General features: G+C 49.9%; 1 protein-coding gene across 4 annotated transcripts in view; it reads left to right on the top strand.

Annotated features, from left to right (window-relative positions):
- The window catches only part of RASGEF1C (RasGEF domain family member 1C), a 119002-nt gene that overhangs the window by 89593 nt on the left and 12057 nt on the right, over nt 1–17352 (top strand). For all 4 annotated transcript variants that reach the window (XR_003512020.1, XM_027548476.1, XM_027548477.1 and 1 more), the window contains exons 5-10: nt 4011–4211; nt 5088–5162; nt 14070–14159; nt 15711–15813; nt 16356–16435; nt 16517–16612. Coding sequence is in view for 3 of the 4 variants with exons in the window: in XM_027548476.1 (XP_027404277.1) it covers nt 4011–4211; nt 5088–5162; nt 14070–14159; nt 15711–15813; nt 16356–16435; nt 16517–16612 (645 nt within the window). In the remaining variant the exon portion in view is untranslated. The remainder of the gene's footprint in view (nt 1–4010; nt 4212–5087; nt 5163–14069; nt 14160–15710; nt 15814–16355; nt 16436–16516; nt 16613–17352) is intronic.

Genomic DNA, 17352 nt, shown 5'->3' with positions numbered 1-17352 from the left:
CGTGCCTGTGGAGTCTGAGCTGCTCCGTCTTTGGGTCCCCCTCTGCTGGGCAGGAGACCCTGCCTTAGACGGTGGCTCCCGTGCCGCCCCCCCCCCCCCCCCCCCCCAGAGGTTGGGCTCAGCCGTTTCACCTCAAGAAACCCGGCAGTTTCACCTTTTGGTGATGCCGAAGCTGAAAGAGATGGGGGGGGGGGGCCAGGGAGGCCTAGAGGGTCAGAGACCTGCTGAGAGAGACAGGGCAGGGAACTGCAGTCCCCTGGCCACACGCACTGGCCCCTCAGGAGACTGGACGGGCAGCCCTCTCGGCCACCAGCCTTGCTCTCCGACTCACACGGCTGTCTGCCGGCTCCCCGGAGCCACGGGTGGCGGCTGCTGACTTAGAGAACAAGCTGGCGATGTGTGCAGAGCTCCTGCCTGTGCTGCTGGACATCGGCCACGGGCTCGCTCAGAAGGGAGCTTTCAGGAACTTTAGAAAACAAGGGTCTTTTCTTGTCTGGATGGAAACCGACCCTAATCACAAAACGCTGGGTCCAGGAGAACTTGGAAGTACCTGGAGAGCACTACCCCTCACCCAAGCCGCCCAGCAACGGCGACCTCCACGCTGATAGCGGGCTCTGCACGCAGCAGGCGGCACTGTGAGAACTGGGAACAACAAAGAAAAGAGTCCGGCCCCTGTCCTCAGCCACTGAGGGAGCTGAGGCGGCAGGGCCGGCTGGCGCTCCAGAGGTAGGCCCGGACGGTGACAAGGAACACCTGGGCTTTCTCGGGGGTAGGTCCCCGGGCCTGCCTGCATTCACCAAGATCACGCAGCCTGCGTCCACAAGGTGTGGAGATCACTGAGCAAACAAGACAAGGTCAAAGAGAAGGTCAGATACCCTCCCTACATTCAGATTCACCAAAAAAAAAAAAAAAAAACCCAACAGATAAGCTTGAGGTTAACACCACTAGAAAATTTTTAAATGAATTAGCACACAGTCAGTGGCAATTTGGAGTGGATATGGGTTCTATAGAAACAAGGCCTGCTACATCGTTTGTATATTTTTAAAAATAGGGGCAGTGTGCGGCTCTATCAAACTATAGCCACGGACGCACTTCATCCCTGACTTCAGTAGGCTCTGCAGTCTGCCTTGGAGAGGCTGACTGAGGACAAGCAGGTGGAGGCCAGGTTTGTCCAATCCGCTAATGTGTGTGGGTCCCTCCTGTTCTTTCTGGGCACCAGCAAAGAGAGATGCAGCATGGCCTTCATGGAGCTGGTACTCCAGTGAGAGGCTTGGGCAAGGACTGTGAAGGAAGGGAATGGAGGTCAGAGGAAGAAGGCTACAGGTCCTGCCTTGGCTGTGGGGCAGGAGAGACAGCGGGTCAGAGGGGTGGGCAGGTGGCCTGTGTCTGGAGCCCGGAGAAGAGGAGCAAGGGCTACATGGAGCCACTGAGTGCAGCCAGAGCTGACCTCAGGACCCCTGAGCCATGCCAGGCTTTTGTCTTTGCAACAGTTTAGAGAAGGAGGGTGCGGTGGTTAGATGTGTGTTTGGAACAGAACGCTCTTGCAGCAGGGTGGAGTGGACAGAGGCTGGCGGGAATGCACGGGGCCCACTGAGGTGGCTGGGAAACGACTGTGGCCTAGACCACATACACTGTGGTGGAAGACACGGGAATGGAAGCAAGCAAAATCAAGAGGGCTGCTGATGGTCTGGAGCGGCCTGAGGGAAAAGGTGGTTTGAGGATGGCTCCAAGCCGGGAGCCTGAGACAGGCAGCAGGCGGAGTGGGCAGCCCTGCGGAAGGCAGCGTGACTTCTGATGTCATGTGTCTGGTCTGGGTGTCCTTGCCCACGTGGCTCTGGAGATCAGAGGAGAACACTGCCACACACTGCCCACACTAAACGACATGCTGGAGGTGAACCAGAAAACCCAGGAGTGAAGCAGAGGATGATCAAGAGAGGAGGAGATGAGGCAGGAGGAACCCGGCATGCAGCCACAGGGCAGACCAGCAAGCCCACAGACAGCCCAGGGCAGGAGAGCTGGAGAGCTGAGGCAGACGCTGCCTGAGAAACGATCCCCTGGCTCTCATGACAGGAGGTCCTCGGTGACAGCGAGAATCAGCCTGGTGATGAGAGTGGAGTCAGGTGGGGTGGTGGAGGGCTGAGTGGGAGATGCAGGAACTCGACAGCCAGGATAGCCCCCTCCAGACTGAGTAGCAGAGAGACATGAGGGGCGGGTGGAGGTGTAGGGGCTCATTGCTGACCAATGTGTCACTGGGGCTGACTCTGGCTGGACCTGACTTGCTGTCTTCCTAGCACTCAGATGAAAACCTGGGAGGCAGCATGTATGGTAAGCATACTTTGGGATACAGCCCTGACAGCTCAGTTGGTAAAGAATCCGCCTGCAATGTAGGAGACCCCAGTTCAATTCCTGGGTTGGAAAGATCCCCTGGAGAAGGGATAGGCTACCCACTCCAGTTCTTGGGCTTCCCTTGTGGCTCAGCTGGTAAAGAATCTGCCTGCAATGCAGGAGACCTGGCTTTGATCCCTCGGTTGGGAAGATCCCCTGGAGGAGGGAACGGCTACCCACTCCAGTATTCTGGCCTGGAGAATCCCATGGTCTGTATAGTCCGTGGGGTTACAAACAGTAACACGACTGAGCAACTTGCACTTTCAAGCTGAGAGGGGGGTGTTCCTCCCACCGACAACAAAGGGAAGTCAGACCTCAGCTCACCCACACATTGGCTGCCTTCTTGGTCTGTCCCTCATGACTCTGGGAGTCAGGGTCAGCGTTAGGGTTTGGGTTCAGGATCAGGCTCCCTGTGTCCCAAGGGCTCTTCCAAAGCTGTCCTGGCCACTCCACAGAGAACCACTTTCATAAAGTGTGGGGACACCACCTCCAACAGGGGTGGTCCTCAGTGCTCCTCCGAGCCCCATCAGAGACGTAAGGAACTACTGAGGTCCCCAGGCAAGCCCTGCACCCTGTTGCCCACCTGCAAAATGCCTCTGGGATTGTGTGTATGAAGAACATGCCTTTTTCCTATTAGAAATTACCTGGCAGTGCTGACTAGTCACCATCTTCTCCTGAGGCATCTGGGACCAGGCCCCACTGGAAACCCCACTGGAAACCCCACCTGCCTGCCTGACACCTTTTTGCTGCCAGGAGTCCAGATCCCAGATGCCCACTGCTGATCCCAGGCCAGCTCCCGGCTCGAGGGGGTTGAATCCATCTCTGGGGAGGCCATTTGCTGACAAACTGGGGGGGGCCTGTTCTGTGAGTTATTGACAGCCCTTTGGGAAGGTGAAGACATCTTGCTCCATAAACCCAGCTAGTCTGATGTACCTTCCTTGGAAATAGGGGTCTCTGAGGGGCAATAATTAGTTTCACTGTGGGGTGGGAGGGTGGTCCCTGCACCAAGCCCAGGGCATCTGAGCTGCATGGTGAGGGGCCCTGTTGCTACAGTAAATGGTTATCAAGTGTCCACTGCATGCCCAGAGCCGTAACACAGGTCAACTCAGATTCCCTGCTCTCCGAGCTATCACTGCAGGGCTGTAAACAACCGCAGTCATCTCCTGCAGTGGTCCCCACAAGGAAGTCACGTGGGGTGAGCTGGAGAAGAGTGCCCGGGGCAGGGGATGGACAGCAAGGCTGGGCAAGGAAGGCCTCTCTAAGCTAGGCTGGGAGACAGGCAGGGACACCTATTAAAGCCAAGCAAAAGGCTAGCATCCAGGGAAGGGCCTCCCTTCCTCCACTCCCTGGCAGTGCCCGCCCCACCTAGACAACTCAGGCAGCTTTACACCCCAGTCATCCTCCCCGAGGTGTGCTGTACTCGGCTTCCACTGGCGATCCTGCAGCCTTTGCCCCAGCCAGCCTTGCCTGTGAGCCCCATCCCCAGCCTGTCCTGAGTTGGGTCCTGGTACAAGTAGGTACACCTAGGAGTAGCCCACCCATGTCAGCTGGGAAGCCTTCCTGTCTTAGACATTGCTATGTGAAGGCAGGTTTCCCAGCCTGAGCACCATCTCTACCCCACCCAGGCGTACAGAAAGAGGATGCATCAGCTCCTGCAGGCTCTGCACCAGAAGCTGGCAGCTCTGGGCCAGGGACCGGAAAGCCTGCTGGGCACCGACAAGCCCATCTCCTATAGGACCAAGCCTCCAGCGTCCATCCACAGGGAGCTCCTTGGCATCTGCAGTGACCCCTACATGCTGGCTCAGCAGCTGACACACGTGGAGCTGGTGAGCAGGCCTGTGCCACCCTCCACCCAGACCGGAGCCTGGAATACTGAGCGTAGCCAGCCACCCCTCCCCCATCTGGTCCCACACCTCATCTCAGCCTAACCCGGGGTCTGAGCCCATCCCTTCAGGGCCACCCTGGCACCTGCAGAGGGCCCTGTCTCTGGAGCAGTCTCTCCCTATGCCTGGGGCGAGGAATAGAAGGCCTGCAGGTACCAACCTTGCCTAACTTTGACCTCTGGCCTGTCTGAGCCAGGCCTCAGACAGAGGAACGAGGTTCAGATCCTGGTTCTGACACCACCGGATGTGTAATCAGCCCCACACCTAGCACCTTCCCAACCCAGGTCTCAGTTTCCCCCATCCAGGACTCACACAGCCACTGCACCCACCCCAGCTTTACAGAGAAGTGCAAACAGCCTTTATGGTCAAGACTTACATTCACTGTCTCATTTCATCTTCCCACCACCCGGCCAGGTAGGTGTTGTTATTATTCTCTTTTCACAAATGAAGCTAAAGCCCAGAGGTTTAGTTTAAGTGATTTGCCACAAGTCACACAGCAGGAGGAACAGCCAGCATTCGTTTCTGACCCAGATCCCGTGATCTTAGCCCCCAGGCCTACCCGGGAGGGAGCAGGTCATTGCGATGACCCAGTTTTGAGGAGAAGCACTCCCTGTGGAGACGCTGACCCGGCCTCCGTGAAAAGCAGCAGCCCCTGGGCAGAGGAAGGGAGGGGCTGACATCCTCAGGATGGTGCTGAGCTCTGTGACAACCCGGAACAGGGCTGTGGGGCCCCCCGTGAGAAGGGCGGTGGGCCCATGCCGGGCGCCCAGTGGACATCCCTTTCTCCTTTTCCTGACTCCTGTTATCTCTCTGCTGCAGGAACAGCTGCGGCACATCGGACCTGAGGAGTTTGTCCAGGCTTTTGTGAACAAGGACCCTCTGGCCAGCACAAAGGTAGAAGGCCCATGGACGGACTGTCCAGGCAGGGACCCTACCCACGAGTCCCTCTGTGGGATTCCCAGAGCACCAGCTAGCCAGCTCCAGAGGGATCTGGAACAGAGCAGATGGGCTTGGCGGGGACGTGCCCATTCCACCCATGCCCCTAGCCTAAGGCGGGCACATCCCAGCAGCCCTGAGTCCCAGGGAAGCCTGGGAGGGCCGGACGAGCCTGACGGGGTCAGCCACCCAGCAAGGGTCAGGGGCACTCCATGATCCTAAGCCCTGGGTGGGTCAGAGGGTGGAGGCTCACACCCAGGCCACTAGAAGACCCCGTATGCCCTCCTGGTGTGTTGTGCTGGGCGCCGATTCCCTCTAGTGGCCACTTGGGGAACGCAGGCCAATGCACGCTGTCCAAGAAGTTCAGGGCACATGCTCTTCCCTCTGAAGGAGGATTACACACCGAATTTCAGAGCCTGCCCCTCTCTCTGAGAGCCAATCCATCAGTCTACTTGGTGTTTATCAAGGAGTTAAATCTGAAGCAGAACTGAAAATATTATGTCTTCTTCCCTGGCACCTAATAAAAGATGTGCAAACTAAATGTACAATTGCATTTCACCTCCAGGACAAGCAGAGACTAAACAGTGTGTGTGTGTGTGTGTGTGTGTGTGTCTAGGGAAAGGTACAGTCTCACAAACAGCTGGTAGGGGGTGAAATTGGCACAGCCACTTTGGAGAGCAGCATGGCAATAGAATCAACACTTGAAATGTACACTCTGGACCCCACCTTTTCACACCTAACAATTTATCCTACAGGTATACACACACACGTGTATACACAAAGATGTACACACAAAGGTATCTGGGATATTTTTCTGTGTTTTATGGCCAAAGACTGGAAGCAAACTATCATACCATCCACAGGGACTCGATTAAATATCGTAGTACATCCATACATCCAAGGCTATGCAACTATTAGAATAAGAGCATCTGCAAGAATGGAATGAAGGACATTTGCATGGCATCTTTGGTGGCTCAGATGGTAGAGAATCTGCCGGCAATGCAGGAGATCTGGGTTCAGTCCCTGCGTTAGGAAGATGCCCTGGAAATGGGAATAGCAACCCACTCCAGTGTTCTTAACTTCCCTGGTGGCTCAGACAGTTAAGCATCTGTCTACAATGTGGCAGACCCGGGTTTGATCCCTGGGTTGGGAAGATCCCCTGGAGAAGGAAATGGCAATCCACTCCAGTACTATTGCCTGGAAAATCCCATGGACAGAGGAGCCTGGTAGGCTACAGTCCATGATCTCAAAGAGTCGGACACGACTGAGCGACTTCACTTTCTTTCACTTTCCAGTTTTCTTGCCTAAACAATTACATGGACAGAGGAGCCTGGCAGGCTATAGTCCATGGGGTTGCAAAGAGCTGGACATGGCTAACACTTTTTTGGGCCTCCCTGGTGGCTGAGATGGTAAAGAATCTGCCTGTGATGAAGGAGACCTGGGCTCAATTCCTGAGTTGGGAAGATCCCCTGGGGGAGGGCATGGCAACCCACTCCAGTATTCTGGCCTGGACAATCCCCATGGACAGAGGAGCCTGGTGGGCTACAGTCCATGGGGTCACAAAGAGTCGGACACAACTGAGTGACTAAGCACAGGACGCAGCAAAAATGGAATGTTTGCCAAAGATCCATTGTTGAGAGATGAAAAAGTGAAGAGCAGTGACAAAGAGCATGTGACCACCTGTGTGACAAAGGAGGACGCGTAATGCACATCTGCTTGCACGTATGTGTGGACAATCTGTAGGAACACCGGCACGCTGAGGAGTTCATCATGGACCTGGGAGCAGGAGTGGGGAGAAGACGTTGCTGCTCTTAGGGGGTTGTTTTTCTGTTTTGTTTTGTTTGGGGTTTGGGCCATTTCCAAGTATTATATTTAATTGTGAAAAACATCATGATTGTTTACCCACTCTACTGTAAATGAAAACTTCTGTGTTCTAGCCTCTCAGCTATTATAGATATTGCTGCTATGAACATTCTTATCCATTTCCTATGTATGTGGGTACATTTTTTTCTAGAGCATCAGTTCTCAAGTCGTTTAGTCCCAGGACAGCTTTCAATCTTAAAAATTATGGAGGACCCCAAAGAACTTTTGGTTATGTAGATTACTTACACAAAGTTCCCTACATATGAATGACTTCCATTTTGAGAGCACGTTCGTAAGTCCCATTTGTTCATAAGTCCAGCAAAGTTAGCCTACATAGCCAGCTAACACAATTGGCTATATAGTACGGTGCTGTAATAGGTTTGTAATACTTTTCACACAAATAATACATTTTAAAAAACCCACAAAAATAGAGAGAACATTTTAAATCTTACAGTACAGTACTTTGAAAATCACAGTACAGTATAACAGCGGACATACAGGGGCTGGCGTCACGTGACTAGGAAAGAAGGGTGACTGGAGAACGGAGAGGAGGGGGAGACGGCAGAACTGAAGGGTCAACAGCAACAGGAGATGGAGGGCAAGCTGCCACTTCACTCATGTCTGATGTTGATGGAACACACATTCACATCTTTGAAAGTTCACAACTTGCATGTTCATATGTAGGCAGCTTATTGTCATAACAGCTCCCTGTATTTATTATAATGGGCTTCCCTGTGGCTCAGAGGTAAAAAATCTGCCTGTCAATACAGGAGACATGGGTTTGATCCCTGGGTCAAGAAGATCCCTTGGAGAAGGAAGTGGCAACCCACTCCAGTATTCTTGCCCCATGGAGAGAGGGGCCTGGTGGGTCACAGCCCATGAGATCACAAAGAGTTGGACATGACTTAGCAACTAAACATTTATTATATTACCCAGTAAGGCCAATAACTTTAAAAAATATTTATTCAAAATCATAATAATCTATTATATGTTAATAAGTTATGTATTTTATGAAAAATAACTCTATTTTCCCAAAAAAGTTAATGAGAAGAGTGATATTGTTTTACGGTATTTTAAAAAATTTCTCTCAGTTCAGTTCAGTCATGTCCAACTCTTTGTGACCCCATGGACTGCAGCACACCAGGCCTCCCTGTCCATCACCAACTCCCCTAGTTTACTCAAACTCATGTCCATTGAGTTGGTGATGCCATCCAACCATCTCACCCTCTGTCATCCCCTTCTCCTCCTGCCTTCAATCTTTCCCAGCATCAGGGTCTTTTCAAATAAGTCAGTTCTCCGCATCAAGTGGCCAAAGTATTGGAGCTTCAGCTTCAGCGTTAGTCCTTCCAATGAATATTCAGGACTTATTTCCTTTAGGATGGACTGGTTGGACTGTTTGGATCTCCTTGCAGTCCAAAGGACTCTCAAGAGTCTTCTCCAACACCACAGTTCAAAAGCATCAATTCTTCTGTGCTCAGCTTTCTTTACAGTCCAACTCTCACATCCATATATGACTACTGGAAAAACCATAGTTTTGACTAGATGGACCTTTGTTGGCAAAGTAATGTCTCTGCTTTTTAATATGTTGTCTAGGTTGGTCATAACTTTTCTTCCAAGGAGCAAATGTCTTTTAATTTCATGGCTGCAGTCACCATCTGCAGTGATTTTGGAGCTCAAAAAAATAAAGTCTGTCACTGTTTCCATTGTTTTCCCATCTATTTGACATGAAGTGATGGGACTGAGCCATGATCTTACTTTTACGAATTTTGAGTTTTAAGCCAACTTTTTCACTCTCCTCTTTCATTTTCATCAAGAGGTGGCTCTTTAGTCCTTCACTTTCTGCCGTAAGGGTGGTGTTATCTGCATAGCTGAGGTTATTGATATTTCTCCTGACAATCTTGATTCCAGCTTGTGCTTCATCCAGTCCAGCATTTCTCATGATGTACTTTGCTTGTAAGTTAAATAAGCAGGGTGACAATATACAGCCTTGATATACTCCTTTCCCTATTTGGAACCAGTCTGTTGTTCCATGTCCAGTTCTAACTGTTGCTTCCTGACCTGGATACAGATTTCTCAGGAGGCAGGTCAGGTGGTCTGGTATTCCCATCTCTTTAAGAATTTTCCAGTTTGTTGTGATCCACACAGTCAAAGGCTTTTGCATAGTCAATAAAGCAGAATTAGATGTTTTTCTAGAATACTCTTGCTTTTTCAATGATCCGCGGATGTTGGCAATTTGATCTCTGGTTCCTCTGCCTTTTCTAAAGCCAGCTTGAACATCTGGAAGTTCACAGTTAACGTACTATTGAAGCCTGGCTTGGAGAATTTTGAGCATTACTTTGCTAGCATGTGCTGCTGCTGCTGCTGCTGCTAAGTCACTTCAGTCGTGTCTGACTCCCATAGATGTGTCTGCGATCCCATAGATGGCAGCCCACCAGGCCCTGCCATCCCTGGGATTCTCCAGGCAAGAACACTGGAGTGGGTTGCCATTTCCTCCTCCAATGCATAAAAGTGAAAAGTTAAAGTGAAGTCACTCAGTCGTGTCTGACTCTTAGCGACCCCAAGGACTGCAGCCTACCAGGCTCTTCCATCCATGGGATTTTCCAGGCAAGAGTACTGGAGTGGGGTGCCATTGCCTTCTCCATTGCTAGCATGTGAGATAAGTGCAATTGTGTGGTAGTTTGAGCATTCTTTGACATTGCCTTTCTTTGGGATTGGAATGAAAACTGACTTTTTCCAGTCCTGTTGCCACTGCTGAGTTTTCCAAATTTGCTGGCATATTGAGTGTAGCACTTTCACAGCATCATCTTTTAGGTTTTGAAATAGCTCAACTGGAATTCCATCACCTCCACTAACTTTGTTCATAGTGATGCTTCATAAGCCCCACTTGACTTCGCATTCCAGAATATCTGACTCTAGGTGAGTAATCACACCATCATGATTATCTGTGTCATGAAGATCTTTGTTGTACAGTTCTTTTGTGTATTCTTGCCACCTCTTCTTGATATCTTCTGCTTCTGTTAGGTCCATACCATTTCTGTCCTTTATTGTGCCCATCTCTACATGAAATGTTCCCTTGGTATCTCTAATTTTCTTGAAGAGATCTCTAGTCTTTCCCATTCTATTGGTTTCCTCTATTTCTTTGCACTGATCACTGAGGAAGGCTTTCTTATCTCTCCTTGCTATTCTTTGGAACTCTGCATTCAAATGGGTATATCTTTCCTTATCTGCTTTGCCTTTCGCTTCTCTTCTTTTCATAGCTATTTGAAAAACCTCTCTCTAATGACTGGCAATAGAAGACAGCTGAATTCTCTTAATTTGCTTTCAATCTCTTGACGTAACATTATTGTGATTGAAAATCCAACTTCCTCATACAAATATGTAGTTGGAAAAAGAAGGAGTATATTACAGCCTTTTCAAATAATTGTGAATATTCTTATTTGATACTACACTAAAACTCAACAAGGAATAATTTTTTACAATTAATTGTAGTTTGGAATCTGAACTCCATCACATTAAAGTCATTGGTCCATCTTGAAATGGCAACCCACTTCAGTATTCTTGCCTGGAAAATACCATGGACAGAGGAGGCTGAGGCTACAAAAGTTGGACACGACTGAGCAACTAAACCACGCGTCTTGAATGGATCTTTTTGCCCATGTACAATTTTGACATATATTGGCCATTTGGAAAATATGGGTTCACCTAATCAAGCAGATCTTCTGAATGTTGACATATTTCATTAGATCATATTTTTAAATTATATTCATTGTATATATTCACTACTAATATCATCCAAAAAAGTTCTTAAGTATTGGGAACCTGTCAGGCTCTAGAGGCGATACATGTTTTTTAGGTTCCCAATTTTCTCTTGAAAACTTGAATTTTATCCTTGGCAACAAATACTATCAATTGTTTACCTTGAAGTTACAGGATCATTTTAATTGATTTAAAGGAAGCATCAGCCAAATACTGAAATGTGCGTAACCATGTGGGCCAGTCTTTTTTCAGGTAAAGTGGTGCTCCGTGGGTAAAGTTCAGCTCACGTCAGGTGCACCAGTGCACTTCCACAAGAGCAGCATGAGACCTGTGTGCACAGCAGAAGCACCCCCGTCTACAGTCCTCCCTGCACACCTGCAGGTTCTACAACCGCAGATCACACCACTCTCAGATTAGTAATTAGAAAAAAGTAATTAGTTAGTTAATTAATTAATTAAAATTAGTAATTAATTAAATTAATTAATTAAAATTAGTGATTAGAAAAAATTAAAATTCAAGAAAGTTCTAAAAAAACAAAACTTGAATTTGCTGTGTACCAGGCACCTATTTACATAGTTTTTAGATTGTATTGGGTATTATAAGTAAACTAGAGGTGATTTAAAGTATGCAGGAGAATGTGCATGAGTTTGTGCAAATACTGTGCCATTTTACATAAGGAACTTGAGCATCCTCAGATTTTGGTATCCAGGAGGGGTGGTGGACCCATTCACCTAAGGATGCCAACAGATGACGGCACTCCCGTTCTGTCACACAGAATATGAAAAAGACCTACACTCAAGGGTTGAGATTTAATAAAACTGAAGTTTATGTTCTCAAGAACATCCTTAAGTCACACTCACTTTTTTTCTTTTACTGTGAATATGTAGTAGTGAAGAACACAATGGTATCATTTGGGGTCATTTGGGGCTTCTGTCTCAGTTCAGGCTAAGGAAGCAGTAATTTTACCCATCGTTCTATTATGTAGGAGCGCAAATGTTAAGACAGTGAAAAGGCAGGAATATTTTATGAATACGAAGATAGGTTTGCCCTCGTGGACCTCCTGAAAGGGTCCTGGAGGCCCCCAGGAGCCCAGGGACGACGCTTTGAGATGTTGCTCTAGGATATACCTGTGAACGGAACCACTGCCTGCCCTGCGTCAGTCACAGACGATGCCTAGTGAGGCTGTATCCATTTACACTGCCACCAGGGAGTTATTCTTGCTCCACGGCCTCACTGACACTTGAAGTTGTCAAACTTTAATTTTTGTCAGACTGTTAAATGGAGCATCTTTTCATGTGTTTTGGACCTTCTTGTTTTCTCTTCTATGAAATGCCTGTCCCTAATTTTCCTGCAGTTTTCTATTACTGATTTGTCTTTTTTCTTAAGGATTTTTAAGAGTTTTGTGTGAGTATTTAAAATATGTACTAGTTAATTATCCCTTGTCAGTTAGATGTACTGCAAATTTTCTTCCCCTGGTTGATTGCTTTGCCTTTCATTCTCATTACTGTGTCTTTTAATGAATAGGCGTTCTTAATTTCCTCCTTATAAGGAATTTACGTTTTTGGATTATTTCTGCCTTCATAATTTGAAGCTATGCTATTAGGTACAGACAAATTTAAACTCATGCTATATTCTCAATAACTCAAAAATGTTATCTTTATACAGTTACCCTTTAAACTCTTCAATGCTTCTTGCCTTAGAGTCTTTTTTTGGGGATGGCACCCCACACCAGTACTCTGGCCCGGAAAATCCCATGGATGGAGGAGCCTGGTGGGCTGCAGTCCATGGGGTCACGAAGAGTTGGACACGACTGAGCGACTTCCCTTTCGCTTTTCACTTTCATGCATTGGAGAAGGAAATGGCAACCCACTCCAGTGTTCTTGCCTGGAGAATCCCAGGGACGGGGGAGCCTGGTGGGCTGCCGTCTATGGGGTCGCACAGAGTCGGACACGACTGAAGCGACTTAGCAGCAGCAAAGTCTATTTTGTCTAATATTAAGATAGATATGTGATATTTATCATGCGTATTTTTCTATTTTTATTTATATCCCTGTGTTTGGGATGTAGCTCTTGAAAATAACAGGCGGTTGGATTTTTTTTTTAATTAATGACTAAACAAATCCATGTAGAGTAATTTCTGATCTGTGTGGATTTGTTTTTACCGTCTTCTGTCGTACCTTGCCTTCTTTACCTATTCTTTTTTCTTTCTTTGCTTCTTTTGGATTCTCTGAAATTGTGATACACTTATTTGGATTTATAAAATTATGTTTCCATTTTTTAAATTATGTTTCTAAAGGACATTTGATAGCACATGAGAACGTTCATGTGGGAAAATATGGAAATATATAGTTATAGATAGAAACGTACATACATATGACTGATCCTCATTATTTGTCATCCTTATATCCTATAGTCATCATGAACACTGAGTTGGCAAATTTTGAGTCCTTACTCCTAAGGAAAATACAAGATTAGGTTCCTTGCAAGCATCTCATCACAGCCTTTTCATCAACCAGTCAATATATAACCTTGATTTGTGTGTGTTTCTGTTTAATGAGCCCTTATATTGTTGATTCAGTAACACTGAATTCATGGCCAACAGTACAACAACGCACGTCTGAATGAAGCTTGTCAGACACATATTTTCTTCCTTAGGGCACATGTCAGCCTCCGTGTGCTTAGGAACATGAGACAGCATGGCAGCGCTGTGCTGGAGGGTTCCATCTCTGTGCTTGGGGCCACTCTGACCAGTGAAGTCACCAACAAACATCACGAAAACGCAAAAAATAACACTAAGTAGATTAGGAAAAGGACACTTGTTTACAGTACAGAAGCCGAAACCAGAAGTCAGGGCATCAGCTCAACCTCAGCTGGGAACTCACAGGCGTGCTGGGTGACAAACATCTTGCCGCTCTGTGCATGTCCACAGATGACCAAGAATTGATGTGAGTGTGAATTTGGAGGTTACAAATGAAATGAAATTTTAGGAAGCAAACACGAAATTTATGAGTAATGAGCATTAACTGTGTGTAGGGGTATATGATATATACATACATTAAGTTACATCTTTAGGTGTATAGAAAATATAACTAGAAGGATATGTCAAATCACTGATATTTGTGGATGGTTTTGAGGTTTTGACGTTTCTGAGATCGTCTATAATGATGATGGCTGACTTTTAAAAAGTTATTCATGTTCAAAAAGTTACAGACAAAAAGTCTGAGCGTGATTCTTGTGTCTTTCCTAGCCTTGTTTCAGTGACAAGACTAACAACCTGGAAGCTTACGTGAAATGGTTCAACAGACTGTGCTACCTCGTGGCTACGGAGATCTGCATGGTGCGTAGACCCTGAGCTGGCATGGCCAAAGCTGGCCGGGGCTGGAGAGGAGTCCCCCTGGGGGGGAACCAGAAGGCCATGATGAGCCCATCTGTCTCCTAGCCCAGAGCCAGGCTGGGCACCCTCTGAGACACCAGGTGTTACCTGGCTTTTGCCTGTAGAGACATTTCCCCCTGAGTAGAGCCTGACATGAATCCACCTGCCGGTCCCAGAGGGAGTCAGAGAGATGCTTACTGAGGGAGAGGGGAGTAGGCTATCCACTTCTCCCACCTGTGCCTGGGGCGGCCTGGCCTGCAGCTGAATTCTGTGTGGCTCACTCAGGACTTGGTAGAAATAATCCAACTTTAAGAAGTGGGAGATCGCCCTTTGAAGTCCAGGTCCCTGGCATCTCCCAGAAAGCAGGGAGATTCGGCAACACCGAGCTGGACGTGCTGGCCACTGGATCTCAGCCCTGCCGAGCCAGACCCTGCCGAGCCTCCTCCACGGCAGCGGGGCCCTCTCCCCAGTCCATTCCTCCACTGTGAGGTGAAGCCCAGGGCCCCCTGTCTCAGGGACAGTTTGGAGGGAGCATATGTGCTGGGGTGGGCTCTCTGGAAGCAGACAGAGCTTGGGGGGTAAGGGGTTTGTTTATGGGGTCAACGCCTGCAATCGAGAAAGTGGGAGAGGCTCAAGTGGCTCCCGTCAGGACGCCCACACCCTGCCGTGGTCGAGCCTGCTCGTCCGCCTTGCTTGCTCACTGTCGCCATCGCTGTGGGGGCTGCCCTCCAAAGCACAGCAGGACCTCAGGTGGCAGCTCCCTGAAGGGTTCAGGTGCCACAGCTCCACCAGTAGCACAACACACTTCTCAGCGGCAGTAAAGACCACGCCACACGTCTGGGAAGCAGGCGATCTCCTTAGAGAGGACACTGTGGGGTTCCGTGAGCCCTGCCTCTTCTGACTTCGCATCCCTGGCCTGGGAGCCAAGAGAGATGGGGCTTTACCTGAGCAAAACCTGGACCGAGCTCACCCCAGAGCCGGGCATCACTCAGCCAGAGAAGGACATGGTCTGGTTCTGAGTCCTCAAAGAAGTCAAAGTCTCACACAGTCAGCTGGCATTGGGGGTGAGGTCGCACAGTCATTTGACAGAAAGCAGTGGTGGGGCTGCTAGGGGACAGGGCCTCGGGGTCACCGTGTGGCCACCACACCCCATGCAGAGTGAAGGCTGTTTGGTGCTGGGAAGAGAGGTGAGGTGGCTCTGCTTCCTGCACCCAAGGGAAGAGATTCTGGCACTGAGCCTGAGAGGAGGGGGACATGAGAGGCCCCCAGTGCCCCCCATGTTGCAGGTGGCTCATGTGTCCCCACAGAAGTCCCACCACCCTCCACTTGACCCTCTGTGCAATGGACTCTGTGCTGCCTCCCCCCGGGGCATGGTGAGACCCTGAGTCCTCAGGCTGCAGATCACCCTGGTCCAAAGCATCTCAGCTGGAAAGTTTAATGAGGGGCAAGATGCCTAAGCAGGTCAGCGCAGGGTGGGGACCCCTCGTCACTGAGGCTCGGGTACCCTGTCCCCAGCCAGCCAAGAAGAAACAGAGGGCCCAGGTGATTGAGTTCTTCATCGACGTGGCTCGGGAGTGCTTCAACATCGGCAACTTCAATTCCCTAATGGCCATCATCTGTGAGTGGGCCGGCCAGGCCTGGGGCCCCCAGGGCAAGTGCTCCCAGAGAGGGTGGGGCGGGCGTGGCCAGGCAGTGGGGCGCCAGCCAGGATGTGCCTCTGAGCAGGAGGTGGGTGCTGGCTGGGCCCCAATTCCCCCACCCTACCCTGAAGTCCTGGGGAGGTGCCCCTTTAGAGGCAAGCCCAGCCCTTTCAATGTGCTTGGTGAGAGCTTGGCAGCGTGTACCCAGATTCAGGGCGAGTGGGGACCCAAAGCAGGCTCCTGGTCACAGTATAGGCCCATGTTGTGGGCATGAGGACAGGGGTCTGCACATACAGAAGCCAGGCCAGCCTGGACACAGCGTCCATTGGCGCCCACCCACCCCTCATCTGGCAGGCTGAGGCTCCCCCAAATGTCAGCCCTCATCAGGGTGCAGCCTGAAAGGATTAGGGGATCACCCAGCTGGGGGCTTCCCAGAGGAGCTGTGTAGCAATAAAACTATGCAGCCCAGACTACCCCTGCCAGCCTGGCCCTGTGCCCAGCTTAGCCATCCCTCTTCCAGCTGGCATGAACATGAGCCCGGTCTCCAGGCTGAAGAAGACTTGGGCCAAAGTGAAGACAGCTAAGTTTTTCATCCTCGAGGTAAGCAAGGCTACTGGGCTGCTGGGGGCCACCAGCATCCCCAGGACACAGTTGCCCGAATGCCTCCCTGTCTTCTTGCAGCATCAGATGGACCCAACAGGCAACTTCTGCAACTATAGAACAGCCCTGCGAGGGGCAGCCCACCGCTCCCTGACTGCCCACAGCAGCCGGGAGAAGGTAAGTCAGAGGCTTACCTGGCCCTCAGAGTTCCTCCCTGCTCTGGACCACCTGGCCTCAGGAGAGCTGTATCAGAGATCCTAGGTGGGGACTGGAAGGTCACTTGGTCCAATCCCTGCCCTTCTACAACCCCTGTAATAGATAGTCATGCCACCTTGCTTGAATGCCTCCAGTATACGGAACTCACCATTTCCCCAAACAGATCAAGACACTCCCTAGCAGCTCTAACTGGTAGCTAAATGGATGGATGGGTCAATGGAAGAATGGATGGAAGAAGGATAAATAGATGGGTGGAAGGGTGTGAAGAGGGGAGGGAGGAAAGATGGAAGGAAGAATGGAAGGCTAGAGGTTGGAAGGAAGGTAGAGGGAGGAAATGAAGGAGGGGAGGAAGGGAGGTAGTTTGGAGGTGCTGTCGCAGCCCTCCAGTGCCCCAGGCCAAAACTTTGCGGCCAGAAGTTCACTCTGCTCTCTTCCTGCCTGTGGCTGGCTCCTTCCGCCCCTCCCGCTCCCCTCGTCTCTGTCGTGAAGCCCCTCCACACAGGTCTGTCTGGGTGACCTCCGTGTTGAGCTGGGTTCTGATGGAACCGCTCAAGTCCAGAGAACAAGGGCACAGGTTTACAGTCGTGAGGACGCACAGAAGTGGTGAAAAATTCTCCCACATGGGAGATGCTGCCACCCTGAGGACCGCTCCAACGGCCCTGCCTCCAAGAGGCCTGCACCAGGCACCCGAGGGGCCGCCT

Source organism: Bos indicus x Bos taurus, chromosome 7, assembly GCF_003369695.1.
Source record: "Bos indicus x Bos taurus breed Angus x Brahman F1 hybrid chromosome 7, Bos_hybrid_MaternalHap_v2.0, whole genome shotgun sequence".
In the NCBI taxonomy this organism is placed as follows: domain Eukaryota; kingdom Metazoa; phylum Chordata; class Mammalia; order Artiodactyla; family Bovidae; genus Bos; species Bos indicus x Bos taurus.
The sequence above is the reverse complement of the archived record's forward strand: the minus strand, read 5'-3'. Positions and strand labels throughout refer to the sequence as shown.